General features: G+C 39.5%; 1 protein-coding gene across 3 annotated transcripts in view; it reads right to left on the reverse strand.

The window, feature by feature from the left end:
• The window catches only part of GNPTAB (N-acetylglucosamine-1-phosphate transferase subunits alpha and beta), an 85,839-nt gene that overhangs the window by 39,473 nt on the left and 27,387 nt on the right, over positions 1–18,979 (reverse strand). For all 3 annotated transcript variants that reach the window (XM_082666676.1, XM_082666675.1, XM_082666677.1), the window contains 3 exons: positions 12,432–12,551; positions 11,334–11,375; positions 8,438–8,643 (listed from right to left, as the gene is read on the reverse strand). In XM_082666676.1, the coding sequence (XP_082522802.1) occupies positions 8,438–8,643; positions 11,334–11,375; positions 12,432–12,551 (368 nt within the window). The remainder of the gene's footprint in view (positions 1–8,437; positions 8,644–11,333; positions 11,376–12,431; positions 12,552–18,979) is intronic.

Below are 18,979 nucleotides of genomic sequence, written 5' to 3' on the forward strand. Positions count from 1 at the left end.
ATATTGTGAAAAGGACTATACTACCCAAAGCAATCTACAGATTCAATGCAATCCCTATCAAATTGCCAATGGCATTTTTTACGGAACTAGAACAAATCATCTTAAAATTTGTATGGAGACACAAAAGACCCCGAGTAGCCAAAGCAGTCTTTAGGGAAATAACCGGAGCTGGAGGAATCAGACTCCCTGACTTCAGACTATACTACAAAGCTACAGTAATCAAGACAATATGGTACTGGCACAAAAACAGAAACATAGATCAACGGAACAAGATAGAAAGCCTAGAGATAAACCCACACACCTATGGTCAACTAGTCTATGACAAAGGAGGCTAGGATATACAATGGAGAAAAGACAGTCTCTTCAATAAGTGGTGCTGGGAAAACTGGACAGCTACATGTAAAAGAATGAAATTAGAACACTCCCTAACACCATACACAAAAATAAATTCAAAATGGATTCATGACCTAAATGTAAGACTGGACACTATAAAACTCTTAGAGGAAAACATAGGAAGAACACTCTTTGACATAAATCACAGCAAGATCTTTTTTGATCCACCTCCTAGAGTAATGGAAATAAAAACAAAAATAAACAAATGCGACCTAATGAAACTTCAAAGCTTTTGCACAGCAAAGGAAACCATAAACAAGACCAAAACACAATCCTCAGAATCGGAGAAAATATTTGCAAATGAATCAATGGACAAAGGATTAATCTCCAAAATATATAAACAGCTCATGCAGCTCAATATTAAAGAAACCAACAACCCAATGCAAAAATGGGCAAAAGACCTAAATAGACATTTCTCCGAAGAAGACATACAGATGGCCAAGAAGCACGTGAAAAGCTGCTCAACATCACTATTAGAGAAATGCAAATCAAAACATCAATGAGGTATCACCTCACACCAGTTAGAATGGGCATCATCAGAAAATCTACAAATGAGAAATGCTGGAGAGGGTGTGGAGAAAAGGGAACCCTCTTGCACTGTTGGTGGGAATGTAAATTGGTACAGCCACTATGGAGAACAGTATGGAGGTTTCTTAAAAAGCTAAAAATAGAATTACCAAATGATCCAGCAATCCCACTCCTGGGCATATACCCAGAGAAAACCATAATTCAAAAAGACACATGCACCCCAATGTTCTCTGCAGCACTATTTACAATAGCCAGGTCATGGAAGCAACCTAAATGTCCATTGACAGATGAATGGATAAAGAAGATGTGGTACATATATAGAATGGAATATTACTCAGCCATAAAAAGGAACGATATTGAGTCATTTGTTAAGACGTAGACGGATATAGAGACTGTCACACAGAGTGAAGTAAGTCAGAAATAGAAAAACAAATATCGTATATTAACTCATGTATGTGGAACCTAGAAAGATGGTACAGATGAACCGGTTTCAGGGCAGAAGTTTAGAGACAGATGTAGAGAACAAACGTATGGATACCAAGGGGGGAAAACCGTGGTGGGGTGGGCATGGTGGTGTGAATTGGGCGATTGGGGTTGACATGTATACACTGATGTGTATAAAATTGATGACTAATAAGAATCTGCAGTATAAAACAAATAAACAAACAAAACAACTAATACTAAACTTTCTTTGGGTTATTTGTATGGAAATATGTTAATATAAATGTTTCAGACATTACATGAAATTTCTAAAAATCTTATATGTTCTGGTATAATGTTATAAGTCATAATTCTAGTTATTACTTTAAAATGTATATCTCAGAAATAACAACAAAAGAATAAAATGCTGCATTTTAAGAGACTGTGTGTGATGAAATAGTCATTCCAATTCTTACATTTTTATTCAGTTGGATAAGGATTAAAAATTAAAACCCAAATATAGAACAGTTCCCATTTGGAGCTAGGAAAGTCAAAAGCTGACATAATCCAATCTTGATTATTCATGAGGCAGATAATTCTTTCATCTCTTTTGTTCCTTACTTTGTTCCTGTTTTTCTGATTTTTGTTCCCTAACATTTGAGAAAATAAGACAATGATTTTAATAAGTCAGCAGATGGAGATGTTGAGCTGTCCTTGTTAATGTGACAAATCAAATTAGTGGTTCCATACTTTAGTTGGTATGGGAATAACCTGGAGAGTGAATTTAAAATGCAGATTCCCAGTCTCCGCCCACAGTTAATTTGGTAGGCCCTGGATTGGGCCAGGGAATCTGAAGTTTAACACTCCTTTCTCCCACTCTGCCACATGCCCCACTTCACCCTCTGCAAGTGATCCTGGTACAGGCTGGCCCATGAACCACACTTTGCAAAACTGATATTTGAAGCCATATGTATATATGAAAACATTTAGAGAAAGAGTGCAAACTGAGGAAAAAAAAAAAAAAACGAGTAAAACCAATTCTTGGGGAACTCCAGCATCTAAAGGTCCATTAGAGGAGGAAGAGCTAGCAAAGCACTGAGAAGCTGCCACGATAAGAGGAACAAGAGAATGTGTAGCTGTGGAAGAAGCCCAAGGAAGACAGAATGAGGGAAGAAAGAGTGGGCGATAGTTTTGACTGTTGCTGAGAGTCAAGTGAGGTGAGGACCAGAGGACATCCATTCAATTCAGTAACACGGAGATAACTGGTCACTTCAGAGCGATCACCATTTTGAATTAGTGAGAGGGGCCAAAGTTGTTTTAAAGTGGCTTAAAGCACACATGGGAGGAGAAGAAATTGAGGCAACAAACTTAGATAATTCTTTCTAGAACTTTGGCTGCTAAGAGGAAGAAATAGGACAGTAGCAGTTTGTTTGGAAATAAGGCTCAGGAATTAAGCTGAGAGAGTATTTGTTAATGTTAATGGGAGGGATTGAGCAGAGAAACACAGCTTTGGAAGTCCTAGCCACGGCAATCAGAGAAGAAAAAGAAATAAAAGGAATACAAATAGAAAAGAAGTAAAACTGTCACTGTTCGCAGATGACATGATACTATACATAGAGAATCCTAAAGATGCCCCCAGAAAACTACTAGAGCTAATCAATGAATTTGGTAAAGTTGCAGGATACCAAATTAATGCACAGAAATCTCTTGCATTCCTATACAGTAATGATGAAAAATCTGAAAGAGAAATTATGGAAACACTCCCGTTTACCATTGCAACAAAAAGAATAAACCTACCTAGGGAAACAAAAGACCTGTATGCAGAGAACTATAAGACACTGATGAGAGAAATTAAAGATGATACCAACAGATGGAGAGATATACCATGTTCTTGGACTGGAGGAATCAATATTGTGAAAAGGACTATACTACCCAAAGCAATCTACAGATTCAATGCAATCCCTATCAAATTGCCAATGGCATTTTTCACGGAACTAGAACAAAATATCTTAAAATTTGTATGGAGACACAAAAGACCCCGAATAGCCAAAGCAGTCTTGAGGGGAAAAAACGGAGCTGGAGGAATCAGACTCCCTGACTTCAGACTATATTATGTAGCTACAGTAATCAAGACAATATGGTACTGGCACAAAAACAGAAACATAGATCAATGGAACAAGATAGAAAGCCTAGAGATAAACCTACGCACCTATGGTCAACTAATCTATGACAAAGGAGGCAGGGATATACAATGGAGAAAAGACAGTCTCTTCAATAAGTGGTGCTGGGAAAACTGGACAGCTACATGTAAAAGAATGAAATTAGAACACTCCCTAACACCATACACAAAAGTAAACTCAAAATGGATTGGAGACCTGTATGTAGGACGAGATACTATAAAACTCTTAGAGGAAAACATAGGAAGAACACTCTTTGACATAAATCACAGCAAGATCTTTTTTGATCCACCTCCTAGAGTAATGGAAATAAACACAAAAATAAACAAATGGGACCTAATGAAACTTCAAAGCTTTTGCACAGCAAAGGAAACCATAAACAAGACAAAAAGACAGCCCTCAGAATGGGAGAACATATTTGCAAACGAATCAACAGACAAAGGATTAATCTCCAAGATATATAAACAGCTCATGCAGCTCAATATTAAAGAAACAAAAAACCCAATCCAAAAATGGGCAGATGACCTAAATAGACATTTTTCCAAAGAAGACATACAGATGGCCAAGAGGCACATGAAAAGCTGCTCAACATCACTAATTATTAGAGAAATGCAAATCAACACTACAATGAGGTATCACCTCACACCAGTTAGAATGGGCATCATCAGAAAATCTACAAATGAGAAATGCTGGAGAGGGTGTGGAGAAAAGGGAGCCTTCTTACACTGTTGGTGGGAATGTAAACTGATACAGCAACTATGGAGAACAGTATGGCGGTTCCTTAAAAAAATGAAAAAAAGAATTACCATATGATCCAACAATCCCTCCACTGGGCATATACACAGAGAAAACCATAATTCAAAAACACACATGCACCCCTATGTTCATTGCAGCACTATTTACAATAGCCAGGTCATGGAAGCAACCTAAATGCCCATCGACAGATGAATGGAAAAAGAAGTTGGGGTGCATATATAGAATGGAATATTACTCAGCCATAAAAAAGAACAAAATTGAGTCATTTGTTGAGACGTGGATGGATCTAGAGACTGTCACACAAAGTGAAGTAAATCAGAAAGAGAAAAACAAATATCGTATATTAACGCATGTATGTGGAACCTAGAAAAATGGTACAGATGAACCAGTTTGCAGGGCAGAAGTTGAGACACAGATGTATAGAACAAATGTGGACACCAAGGGGGGAAGCCGCGGCAGGGTGGGGATGGTGGTGTGATGAATTGGGCAATTGGGACTGACATGTATACACTGATGTGTATAAAATGGATAACTAATAAGAACCTGCTGTATAAAAAAATAAATAAAATTCAAAACTTAAAAAAAAAAAGAAAAAACAAAACAAAGCTAGCTCTCGCTTCGGAAGCACATATAGTAAAATTGGAACAATACAGAGAAGATTAGCATGGCCCCTGTTCAAGTATGACATGCAAATTCGTGAAGTGTTCCATATTTTTTAAACATAAAGAAGACGAAAAGACAACCCTCAGAATGGGAGAAAATATTTGTAAATGTAACAATTGACAAAGGATTAATCTCCAAAATTTGCAAGCAGCTCATGCAGCTAAATATCATAAAAACAAACAACCCAATCCCAAAATGGTTAGAAGACCTAAAGAGACATTTCTCCAAAGAAGATACACAGATTGCCAACAAACACATGAAAGGATGCTCAACATCACTAATCATCAGAGAAATGCACATCAAAACTGCAATGAGGTATCACCTCACACCAGTCAGAATGGCCATCATCAAAAAATCTACAAACAGTAAATGCTGGAGAGGCTGTGTTGAAAAGGGAACACTCTCACACTGTTGGTGGGAATGTAAATTCATACAGCCACTATGGAGAACAGTATGGAGGTTCCTTAAAAAACTGAAAAGAGAGCTACCATACGACCCAGCAATCCCACTACTGGGAATATACCCTGAGAAAACCATAATTCAAAAAGAGTCATGTACCACAATGTTCATTGCAGCTCTATTTACAGCAGCCAGCACATGGAAGCAACCTAAGTTTCCACCAACAGATGAAAAGATAAAGAAGATGTGGCACATATATACAAGGGAATATTACTCAGCCATAAAAAGAAACGAAATTGAGTTATTTGTAGTGAGGTAGATGGACCCAGAGACTGAAAGACAGAGTGAAGTTAAGTCAGAAAAACAAATACCGTATGCTAACACATATATATGGAATCTAAAAAAAAAAAAAAAAAAAGGTTCTGAAGAACCTAGGGGCAGGACAGGAATAAAGACGCAGACGTAGAGAATGGACTTGAGGACACAGGGAGGGGGGAAGGGTAAGCTGGGACGAAATGAGAGAGTGGCATGGACATATATACACTACCAAATGTAAAATAGCTAGTGGGAAGCAGCCGCATAGCACAGAGAGATCAGCTCTGTGCTTTGTGACTACCTACAGGGGTGGAATAGGGAGGGTGGGAGGGAGATGCAACAGGGAGGAGATATGGGGATATATGTAAAGCTGATTCACTTTGTTATAAAGCAGAAACTAACACACCATTGTAAAGCAATTATACTCCAATAAAGATGTTAAAATAAAGAGAAAGAAAATAAAAACAAAGCTATATTTAGCAAAACAATAAATCATATAACTTGTTAAATTTGTCAAAAATTACCCCTGTACTTTCCCTATATATTTTAAAATATAACCTAAATTTTAAAAATAGGTTAGTTAGTGCTTGCTTCAGCAGCACATATGCTAAAATTGGAATGATACAGAGAAGATTACCATGGCCCCTGCACAAGGATGACATGCAAATTCGTGAAGCGTTCCATATTTTTCACTTTGTTATAAAGCAGAAACTAACACACCACTGTAAAGCAATTATACTCCAATATAGATGTTTAAAAAAAAATTACTCACTGTAAATAATAATGATAATAAAAATAAATAGTAATTATAAGTAAAAAAAAAAAAGTTAGTTATACAAAATAGTTCAGAAACAGGTCTATGGTGTGAAGGGGAGATACCTTTGCTTAGAAAAGTCATAGTTTCCTTTCAAATCACAAATAATAAGTACCAGGAAATGAGCACTGTGTTAGACACTGTTCAGGACACCAAATGGTGAGGATAAGGTTTCTGCCCTAAAGAAATTAGATGAGGGACTTCCCTGGTGGTCCAGTGTGTAAGACAGCGTTCCCAATGCAGGGGGCCCGGGTTCAATCCCTGGTTGGGGAACTAGATCCCACATGCATGCTGCAACTAAGAGCTCGCGTGCTGCAACTAAGAAGTCCGCCTGCCACAACTAAAGACCGCACGTGCCGCAACAAAGATCCAACGTGCCGCAACAAAGACCCAGTGCAGCCAAAATAAATAAATACATAATAAATAAATAAAATAAAATGCTGAAAATAAATGGTGAATTAAAAAAAGAAATTAGGGTTTCCCTGGTGGCGCAGTGGTTGAGAGTCCGCCTGCCGATGCAGGGGACGCAGGTTCGTGCCCCGGTCCGGGAAGATCCCACATGCCGCGGAGCGGCTGGGGCCGTGAGCCATGGCCGCTGAGCCTGCACGTCTGGAGCCTGTGCTCCGCAACGGGAGGGGCCACAACAGTGAGAGCCCCGCGTACGGCAAAAAAAAAAAAAAAGAAATTAGATGAGAACACCATAAACTCCTGTGCACTCAAAAACTAAGTTGTGAGTTAGGTTACAAGTACTACAGGGATACAGAAAAATAAAATCATTGTGAATGTACTAGTCCAGGATCTCCATGGAGACAGAACTGGAGAGGGGGCTGGAAAGAATAGGAGATGGGCTGGGAGAGGAAGAGGCTCAGGACAGGCAGCCCCACATCTGTGAGATGACGCCGGCGGCTGTGAGGAGATGCGAGGAGGGCAGGGATGCGAGGGCCGATGGGCAGGACCAAGGCAATTAAAACTCCATCTGGAACACCAGCAAGAGGAATTTGTGTCCATGTGAAAAACAAATATATACTACTATTATTCTCTCCAAAGAGACAGCAACTGTAAACAAATTGGAAAACTCTGATTTTATCAGTTTCATGCTAGACAGATCAGAGAAGAACTTCAGAGGCCGGCAGAGCAGACAGGCATCTATCATTGGGGCCTGGGTGAAGAAACTCAGTCTGGTGTAGAAGAAATCTGATGAGTATGAAAGGTAAGAATCTAAGATTTTTGCAAAAAAGCAAGTCATAGGATGAGGCGGATTACTGGTTAGAGTATGAACGGGTCAAAGATGGTTCCAAAGATTTAGGTTGGGAGGTACGGCATTGAAAGAATGGGAACTTGAGAACAGGGCTGTAAAGAGAATGCGACAGTTTTCATTTTACACAAGTGAAAACAGAGCTTCCTGGGAGAGTCACTCAGCACAGAGGAAGGATGAGACAAAAGGAAGGATGATTGAAGGAGACGCAGGCGTGGGGCTCAGCAGCTCAGTGGCCGAGGAGAGGACGGGATCTCTAAGGATGCGGGTGCAGTTCTACGTCAAGAACTACAAATTTAATTCTATTATCGGGCCAAATCAACTGCATAACCACATGATTCAGAACTTAAAGTATGAATGCTCCAAGTATGGTCAGTCCAAGCTGCAGAAAACAACCTTGCTGAGGAATTTTGAAAGAAAAAAGAAAAAAAATAAAGCCTCCTGAATACCTCCCAGCCGAGAGAATACGGTAAATTTGAGTGAGAACCAGGTTTAAGGTCCCGACCACAGCACAGGAAGGCATGTGTATTACACAGAGTAAAACAGATGCAATCCCTTTCTGACAGCAGGGCTGAAATCCAATGGTAGCTCCCCTTTTTACATTTTTGGTTTATCAGGCATTTCTTTAAAAGTGAACCAATTCTGTTCCATTCAAAATTTTGTTATTACAACATCCAATGATAACATGATTTTAAAATACCCACAAGAAGATCTTACCATTCTTTGTACTGTCGAAAACAACAACTGAGACATTAGTGGAAGGGTTTTTTGGTTTTGCAACGTTGAATATGTCACTGGCAGAATGAAAAGAAGGATAAAGAGACGGCAGGTCCTTCAGTGTGATGTTGGTCGGCAGAGCTGGGTCCAGGACGAGCATTGGCACCTTAATGCAGTGTGTCAGCAAACACTCCAACTGCTTCTCACTGGAAAGAGACATGAACATGCTCACAACTACATGCTTGAAAATTTAATCAACACTGAAAAGCTTGTTGGTACTACTAAATTTCACAGGTGTTTCTTCTATATTTTATTTAAAAATCATGATCTTTCAATAAACAAGGAATTTTATCTCAAGAATATAAAAATTTAGTAAGTTAGCAAGTATGGCATAAAACTATCAAACAAGTGCAACTCGGAAGACAGAGCTTTCAAACTCCTGTTAATAAAATAAGACTGCAGACTTCCCTGGTGGCGCAGTGGTTGAGAATCCACCTGCCAGTACAGGGGACGCAGGTTCGAGCCCTGGTCTGGGAAGATCCCACATGCTGTGGAGCAAGTAAGTCCGTGCACCACAACTACTGAGCCTGCTCTCTAGAGCCCACGAGCTGCAACTACTGAGCCCATGTGCCACAACTACCAAAACCCACACGCCTAGAACCCGTGCTCCACAAGAGAAGCCACTGCAATGAGAAGCCCGTGCACTGCAACCAAGGGTAGCCCTTCCTCACCACAACTAGAAAAAGACCGTGTGCAGCAACAAAGACCCAACGCAGCCAAAAAAAAAAATTAATTAATAATTAAATAAATTTAAAAAATAAAATAGGACTGCCACAAAATTTACTAACTCAAAGGTGTACAAGAAATTAAGCACTTCATTACTATTGTTTTAAACATTATTTGTAATTCCAGTAAAGCCCAATATCAGACAGATTAGGAAGTAGAAAATTTCTGGTTAACAGAGTATCATCTTACCAGAAACAGTTTACCAATTCCAACTAGAATACAATTAAGTACACTGAATATGACAGGACACTGATGCAAACAAAAGCAAATGTGACAAAGTTTTATGAAGTTACATGAAATATTCCTGTCTAAACATAAGAAATACCTAAATTAAACAAATGGGCAAAGGACACAGCTAGAGAACTCAGAAGGTGGGAGCCATGACCAGTTAACAGACTACATGAAATTGTGCAACCTCACTAATATTCAAAGAAATGCAAAAGAAAACAATGACCTTTTAACTAAATTAGCACCCCTCAAAAAATGACGATGCAATGTTAGTGCAAGGGCAGCAAACTCTGCAGGTATCCCTCCAGATGGGTTCCCCATTTCCTCTTTGGAAAAGCAATTACATTATATATACATATATACTTCTTCAGACCCATGAAAACATACATACGTTTCTTCCTCATTAGTTTATGTCCAGGAATCTAGTCCAAGTAGAAGAGAAACAAAAACAGGAAAAACAACAAACCCACACACAGAAAATGCCATAGGCCCAAATATAGTATCACAAAATATTTACAAAGTGAAAATACGGCAGTACCCAACATTTAGCAAATTATAGTACAGTTACTTTATGGAATATTATATATTAAAATTGATAAGAAGTATTACAATAATTTATCAACATAGAAATATGTATGATTATATAAAATAAAAAGTAGGACACAAAATTGCAAAGATTATAAATTATTTACTATAAAAACATACATGAAAATAGAATAAGAAAATGATCATAATTGTTGAGTGAGGGCCAAAGAATTATGTGAGTTCTTGTCTTTCCTCTCAACCTTTCTGTAATGTTGCATCATTGCTTCAATTTAAAAGTCATTTAAAAATAACAGTCTTGGGGACTTCCCTGGTGGTGCAGTGGTTAAGAATCCGCCAGCCAATGCAGGGACACGGGTTTGGGCCCTGGTCCGGGAAGGTCCTACATGCCGTGGAGCAACTAAGCCCGTGCGCCACAACTACTGAGCCTGCTCTCTAGAGCCCATAAGCCACAACTACTGAAGCCAGTGCACCTAGAGCCTGTGCTCTGCAACAAGATAAGCCACCGCAATGAGAAGCCCACGCACAACGACGAGTATAGTCCCCGCTCAACGCAACTAGAGAAAGCCCACGTGCAGCAACGAAGACCCAATGCAGCCAAAAATAAATTAAAAATAAATAAAAATAACAGTATTAGCAATAGGTATTTATAAATAAATATGCATAATTAACATTAACAGATGATTCAGAAGGCACTTTTGGATCATTTCTATGAATAACTCTTCTATTTTAAGTCTAATGGTTCAGTGGGGAAGTGGCAGTTAACAGAGATTTCCGCCTGTTAGTGAGACGGTCTTGTTTTAAGGACCTATCAGAGTCAGGTATGATTCAAATCAAGAGAGATCATCTGATTCTTGTCATTGGGTTAAATCTCCTTCCCAAGTCCTTAAATATAAGACATACAACTATGACAGCTTTTAAAGATAAGGAAATATACACTGAACACATAGTTAAACAATGGACATAGATTCTATAAATGAAAACACTGGTGTAAGTTAGACTTAAGTGAACCAAGAGAACAGCACATCAAGACCGATTAATGGAAACGACAAAGAAGAAAAACCTTACCTAACGTATCTAGAAACGATAAAGTTTTGGTTAGCTACAACCAGAATAACCACAGTTCTCAATCAGCTGTGCCTCTGTTTTCTCATCTAACGGATGCACTTAATTTGGGGGTCAAAAACCACAAGAAGAGGGACTGAACAGGAGCAACAGAGTAAGTAAAAAATACTTACTCTGTTTTGTTGTGTACTCAACAAAAGCAAGGGAGAAGAACCTAGACGTTTCACCTCCCTCCTTTGATTTTCATTACTGAGAGGAAAATCAAAATGCTTACCTCTTTTTAGTTGGTTCCGTTGTGTTTTTCCCAAGGATTTCTCTAGTGAAAGCAAATAGATTTCATTATATATGCATGGACTAGTGCTAGACTTACATGTGAATGAGGGAACTTAACAACATTGATTTTCCTGGTTACTCCATGAGAACCAACCAGTAAGTTAAGAAGTACTGTACTGTGTATAACATTTAAGATGCATAATAAATTATACATTTTAATACGCTATGATCAACAAATATTATCACGTACCACCCACAGTAACCACAAAAGTTTACTTAAAATATAAGCTTTTACATTTACTAGTAAAACATAGTTACGAGGCTATCAAAGTGATTTTCATGCACTGGGGAGGAGCACAGAGAGAGAGGCAAATGTGTTGCAGTGTGACATGGCCAAAGACCTGCAGCTGGGGGCACCCATAACATTTACAGAGAAATGAACGGGGAAATTCTCAGTAAATACTCCTGAGGACTCGGAGGGAAGTTACATCAGCCAGATCTCCAGCTCAGAAGGCTCTCCAGAAGCCCACTGTACTTTTCCCAGATAAATAAGATAATCAAAATTCCATATTTAAAAAAATTACCAAGGTTTCTAGTTCCATAGTATACTATTTGATATTAAAAAGGGTAACAAATATACTTTTTACTGCCTTTATCAAATGGAAAAAAACTTATGTCTGTAGGCCTGTTTTATTTTCAAGGGACGAATCCATCTTACTGTGTAGCAATTCTGCATGATAAAAGCTTACTTCATGAAGTTATCATCACATCTGGGACTCAGACTGAATGAGCAGGAAGCCCAGGGCTCCCTTAGGTGGCTCCTCCACCTTTAGGCCCTTTGGAGACCAAGGCGTCACTAGAACACCACATTCATGAGATGGCCACCTGACAAAGTGAGGCCAAGATCTCACCGAAGTGGCCGAGTCCTCCTTGGGCGCCAAGGGTCGGCTGCATGACTGCCAGAATCTTGTAACGGCATGAATTTGAGAGGCAGATTCTTGTTTGAACAGCAGTGTAAGCATCATCTTACCTTCTGAAATGTACCATTAGTTACAAGTGTAGAGCTTTGTGTGTCTTGTTTTCTGACGATCAGTTTTACCTCATTGCTTTCTGCTCCTCCTCCATCTGCTCTCTGACTTGCTGCAGTTCCTTCAGTAGCTCAAGATCCGTGCCATTCACCCAGGTGTAAACCACGTCGATCGGCATGGGCAGACAGAGCCTAGGGTAAACACACAAGTCCTCCAGCTCATGTGCATGTTGCCAACATACTTGGGAATAAGAGCATAACAGGGTTTAAACTCAGAGGTTACGAAAAAATCAGCGAAAAGGTGATCCAACCATAGCGTATACCACAGACTTGCATGCTTTCAAACTGGGGCTTGGGCACTAATATTTACTGAGCCCCTTCTCTGGAGTTGCATTCTGCTAGACACTTTATGCAGTTTTGCATCGTCTGATCATCACAGCTACCCGGTGGAGGCTGCTGTCCCTTCAGTTTTAAGGCTGTGGGGGAGGTCTTAGAAGCTCACTTTAAACTGCTACATTCTCAGTTTAGCAAGTGAGAAAGCTGGGATACAAATGCAGCCAAACATAGAAAAGAAATTAGAAGCTTAAACAAAATTACCAAAAAAAAAGTTAGCCAGCAGTCCCCAATGAAGACCTGGCCCTCTTTAATGCTACAGGCTTCCCATTCCCAGCTGCCCCCAAGCCTGGCCCCTCCCCATCCTGTTCGCCCTACTCTGTTTTTTTTTTCCATAGCAATGATCACCTATGAAATAATTAACATGTTACATACACTGGTAATTCATGTGTCCCTCCCCTAGAATGTAAGCCCCAAGGCAGCAGGAAACATACCTGTTTTGTTCCCTAAAGTACCCAACGGATTAGGATTTGTGCCTGCAACGTGAGGAACTCGATGATTTACTTGAACACTACTAGCATAGAAGACCTTCCCGAACCTGCTTGATTTTTCCCTTACTATCTTACCCCTAAGGAGTCAGGCAGGCTTTTAATTCTTGAGTATCCTAAGCTCCACCTCAGTGTTTTTGTTCAGGTTTTACCCCTGTTGAAAGCTTTCTTCTCCTTTCCTTCATCAACTTACCATAATCCTACCCATCTTTCAGAGTCTGCTCCAGACCTACAACACGGGAGTTCATAGTGACATAGACATAATTCGGATACTTCTGTTTCAGGTTTGATCTTTTCCAAGAAACAGTACAGTTTCTTTGCTTTTTTCGTTTTTTTTTTTGGGGGGGGGGAGTTGTTTTTTTGGTTGCTGGTTTTTTTTTTAGGCCAAGGACCTAAAGCTTACCCTCCTTTTGTCTTTCTCACAGGCCAGGCACAGGATCAGGCCCCCAGCAGCACGAAGGGCTCCAAAGACTAAGCAAAACATGACTTTTGGCCACAGGGTTAATTATCTCAGGGGAAAACAAATGCAGTTTGGTGGATAAATCTTTCAAATTATGGAAGGAAAAAAATAAACAGAGTGACAAACACTTATAGCTTAAAAGAAGCAGGTGAGATGACTGGATGAAAGGAGTGCTTATCCATTTGGTGAATAAATATTTACTGAGCACTCAGTATGTGCTAGGCACTGTTCTAGGTGCTGGGGACTCAGCAGTAAACAAAAAAAAAAACAAAATCTATGCCTTCATGAAGCTTACATTCTAGAAAGGTGAAGACAGGAAATAAACCAAATAAGTGAAGTCAGATGATGTTCCATGTTATAAAGAAAATGAGGATACACAGTACGTCTAAGTGGGGGGTCAGTTTTAAACAGGGAGAGCAGAGATGGCTTTACTGGAAGGTGGCATTTCAGCAAAGAGATGAAGGAAGTGAGGAAGCAGGCCATGTGGGCAACTGGGGAAGAAGAGCCCAGAGAAGGGAAACATCATGTGCAAATGCCCTGAGGCAGCTGCCTATCTGGCATGGTTAAGGAACTAGAGGCCAGTGTGGCAGAGACAACAGGAGCAAAGGGAAGAGCATAAGAGGAGATGAAGGTCAAAGAGGTTCCAGGGGACCCAGAGCTTCATGTGGAAAATGCGGAATCAATCAGCTCATACTCAGACACAAGTGACAGCTGAGCATCTACCAACCCTCCCGTAAAGGTGCACCACTGCCCGCAGAATAAAATCTAAACTCCTTCATAATCTATACCCTGTGCTCTAGACGCTCCATGTGTATGCCCTTACCCAAACAGGATAAGAACTTGCAGGCTTCTGTGTCTTTGAACATGCTTCTCCCTCTGCCTAGAATATCCTTTCTTTCATGCTTCTTTTTAACCACTTCCTCATTCCCCAAATGCCCTCCTCCCTCACCTCCCACAAAGAAAATATACTGCTTAAGAAGCAACTTCCACTGTACTTTGTACTCTAAAGAAGCCTTAGCATACTGGTTGTACTATTTTTTTTGATGTCTGTCTTCCACTAGATCAACTATCTCTAAGGCAAAAATGGTGTCACGCATTCTGTGCCCCTCTTCATTAATTATTTCCTCTCTTTCCTGTACAGGCTCAGGCTCTCTCTCCTTACTGTAACGATACGCAAATGCTTCCTCATCTAGGTTTTCTTCTGCGTGTGTCTATATGGATGGTTCCCAAATGTTAGCAGACATCAGAATCACCTGTAGGACTTTCAAAACAGATGGCTGGGCTCCATCCCCAGAGTCTCTGATTCATTAGTTCTGGAGTGGGGCCCCAGAATCTGCATTTCTAACAAGTTCCCAAGTAATGCCAATGCTGCTGGTCTAAAAACTCACACTGAGAATTACTGATTTATAGGTAGATTATAGTTCATGTTTTTAAGTTAAAAAAAAAAGGCTTCCCCACTAAAATATCAGTTCTAGATGAGGTCAATGAGCTCCTCTTGTTCATCACTACATGCCTAGGAATAGTGCCTGGAACATAGTGGGGTTTAATATGTATTTACTGTCCAAATAACTATTAGTTCATTCCCTCAACATAAACATTAGTCTTTCCTATTAAAAAAAAAATGCCTCACATTACCCGCAAGTAAATTATCCAGAGTCATCTCACTCCCAAGTTCACAGGTGATCTATCTATGCTCAGACTAAAAATTAATTTGGAAAAAAAAAAAAAGCTTAAGTGACATATTTTAGAAAGAAAAGGCTTTTAAAAAGGAGGCAAAAATTTGCACATTCCAAAGCTTTTCTGTAAGAGTAATTATCTGCTATTAAAGATTGTTTTAATAGAGTCAAGAGATATCCATGCAAGTTCAACTGAGGAAAACAGCATAAGTATGTAATAATGCATGTATGTGCTGGTGCTTCTAGTAAGGCTGTATTACACGATCAATCCAATCCTCTGGTGTTAAACCGACAACCCTGAGGAGATCGTGTGATCTGCCCCTGGTCAGTGAGTCAGTTGTTTTTCTACTTATTAGACATGGTCACAGTGAGTGTGAGTCTTTTGTTCTAACCACAGACCACTAGCTTAGTTTCCAGATGAGAAGGAAGTCTTTAACTTAGAGCTGAAGACTAAGAAAGTTACCTATGATTCAGAACCAAAGCCGTGGTGATACCTTTTATTTTTATTAGTTTAGTTTAAGTGAATATGAAGGCACTCAATAGTCCCTTGGTTCTACATCACATAAAGCAGAGAGGAAAACTTAGAACATGAATAGTATCTTAGAAACAAAGTTGGAAGAGATTGTACACTTCATCTAATATCTACATTTTAGAGATGACAAAACTGAGCCCAGGCTGACTCAAGCCCTCACAATTAGCAGCAGCAGACAGTTCACATATTCATTGGTCACTGGCATATAGAATGGGATTTTTTTTTTCATTCAGGGCAAACAACATTAAAAAGACATGTAGAAACACTAGCAAAACAATGAAAACTTCCTATAAACATTATGGTTTTTTTAAATATATTAGATATTACATATGATCCATTTTCTTGTCATCATCGAAATTAGATAATCTTGAAATATCCCTACATAAAAATCAAACTATATTTTAATGCAATCTAAAATTAAGAGAAGAAATATTTAAAACACACACCCACACCCTTCAGAAAGAGAACAAGAGTGTTTGATTAAAACTGCTGACCTCAGTATCTAGATTTTCTGAGCTAGTTTTCCTTCTAAAAGTTTTGAGGCTCCGTCCAGGCAGAGATTTATGCGTCTGTGCACCACCAGCACGCAGCACAGCATCAGACACAGTAGGCCGAGTGAGTACTCAATAAATGTTGGGAGTGAAAGAAGGCCATTTTGAGCTTTTCTTAGGAAAATCAGCATTGTTAAAATAAAAGTTGGAGAAGGAGGAAAATTATGTTTCATTAAGAATCCGTTAATACAATAGTTGTCAAAGTGTGGTCACCAGACCAGTGGTTTCAGTATCACCAGTGAACTTGTTAGAGATGAAAATTCTCTGCACCCCTCTGAGACCTACAGATGCAGAAACTCTGGAGATGGGGAGAAACTGTATTTTCTCAAGCCCTCTGTGGAATTCTGCTGCACACTGAAGCTTGAGAACTGCTACATTAACGAATTATTCTCAAACTTTTTAGGGTCCAGACACTTCACACTCTTAAATATTCTTAAGGAACCCTAAAAGCTTTTGTTTTTAGGTTATAACTATCTACACTTGCCATTTTCTTTTTGTGTGTGTGTGGTTGGATATAATTTACTTTTTTTTTTTTTAACATCTTTACTGGAGTATAATTGCTTTACAATGTTGTGTTAGTTTCTGCTTTATAACAAAGTGAATCAGCTATACATATACATATATCCCCATATCCCCTCCCTTTTGCGTCTCCCTCCCACCCTCCCTATCCCACCCCTCTAGGTGGTCACAATGCACTGAGCTGATCTCCCTGTGCTATGTGGCTGCTTCCCACTAGCTATCTATTTTACATTTGGTCCATGCCACTCTCTCACTTCGTCCCAGCTTACCTTTCCCCCTCCCCGTGTCCTCAAGTCCATTCTCTAAATCTGTGTCTTTATTCCTGTCCTGCCCCTAGGTTCATCAGAGCCATTTTTTTTTTTTTAGATTCCATATATATGTGTTAGTATACGGTATTTGTTTTTCTATTTCTGACTTACTTCACTCTGTATGACAGACTCTAGGTCCATCCACCTCACTACAAATAACTCAATTTTGTTTCTTTTTATGGCTGAGTAATATTCCCTTGTGTATATGTGCCACATCTTCCTTATCCATTCATCTGTCAATGGACACTTAGGTTGCTTCCATGTCCTGGCTATCGTAAATAGTGCTGCAATGAACATTGTGATACATGACTCTTTTTGAATTATGGTTTTCTCAGGGTATATGCCCAGTAGTAGGATTGCTGGGTTGTATGGTAGTTCTATTTTTAGTTTTTTAAGGAACCTCCATACTGTTCTCCATAGTGGCTGAATCAATTTACATTCCCACCAACAGGGCAAGAGGGTTCCCCTTTCTCCACACCCTCTCTAACATTTACTGTTTGTAGATCTTTTGATGGTGGCCATTCTGACCGGTGTGAGATGATACCTCATTGTAGTTTTGATCTGCATTTCTCTAATGATTCACACTTGCCATTTTCAAAAATAAATCAGACATTCAAAAATTCATTTTAAAACAATAATAAACCCCTTCATGGGTTAACATAAATAACTTTTTAAATGAAAAGAGCAGGGACTTCTCTGGTGGCGCAGTGGTTAAGACTCCATGCTCCCAACGCAGGGGGCCCGGGTTCGATCCCTGGTCAGGAAGCAGGATCCCACATGCATGCCACAACTAAGAATTCACATGCCACAACTAAGGAGCCCGCCTGCCACAACTAAGGAGCCAGCAAGCCACAACTAAGACCCAGTGCAACCAAATAAATATTTTTAAAAAATAAAATAGGACTTCCCTGGTGACACAGTGGTTAAGAATCTGCCTGCGAATGAAGGGGACACGGTTAAAGCCCTGGTCAGGGAAGATTCCACATGCCGCGGAGCAACTAAGCTCATGCGCCACAACTACTGAGCCTGCGCTCTAGAGCCCAAGAGCCACAACTACTGAGCCTGCGTGCCACAACAAGAGAAGGCACCGTAAATGAGAAGCCCGCGCACCGTAATGATGAGTAGCCCCTGCTCACCGCAACTAGAGAAAGCCTGCGTGCAGCAACAAAGACACAATGCAGCAAAAATAAGTAAATTTAAAAGAAATAAAATAAAATAAAAACTAAATGAAAATAGCAGTATTTTCTGAAACAACAGAACAATTTAGTGAGAAGAGAGGCATTACTTTACATTTCTCCAAATCTCTTTAATGACTTAGTAGAAGCAAGCAAGCAAGCATGTCAAATCATCTGAATTCAATCTGTTCCCATATGCTCTTTTGGTTGAAGAAAACCCAGGCCCACAGATACGTACTTGGAAAGGGGAGGCGTATTTTAATAGCCTTTTCAAATAATAGTGCATATTCTTCTTTGATACTACACCAAAATAAGGGGAAGTTTCTTAAAAATTGGTTGCAATGTGTGATCTGAAACTACATTAATGAACTTTTTGTGCTTTTACATTAAAGTCCATCGGTCTTTCTTGCACTTTGAATGGCTTTCACCCATGTGAAATTCTGTAACATCAATGCATTGGTCATCTGGAAAACAACAGCTTACTGAGTTACGCAGCTCTGCCAAATGTGACATATTTC

Source organism: Grampus griseus (assembly GCF_964374135.1).
Source record: "Grampus griseus genome assembly, chromosome: 11".
Lineage (NCBI taxonomy): Eukaryota > Metazoa > Chordata > Mammalia > Artiodactyla > Delphinidae > Grampus > Grampus griseus.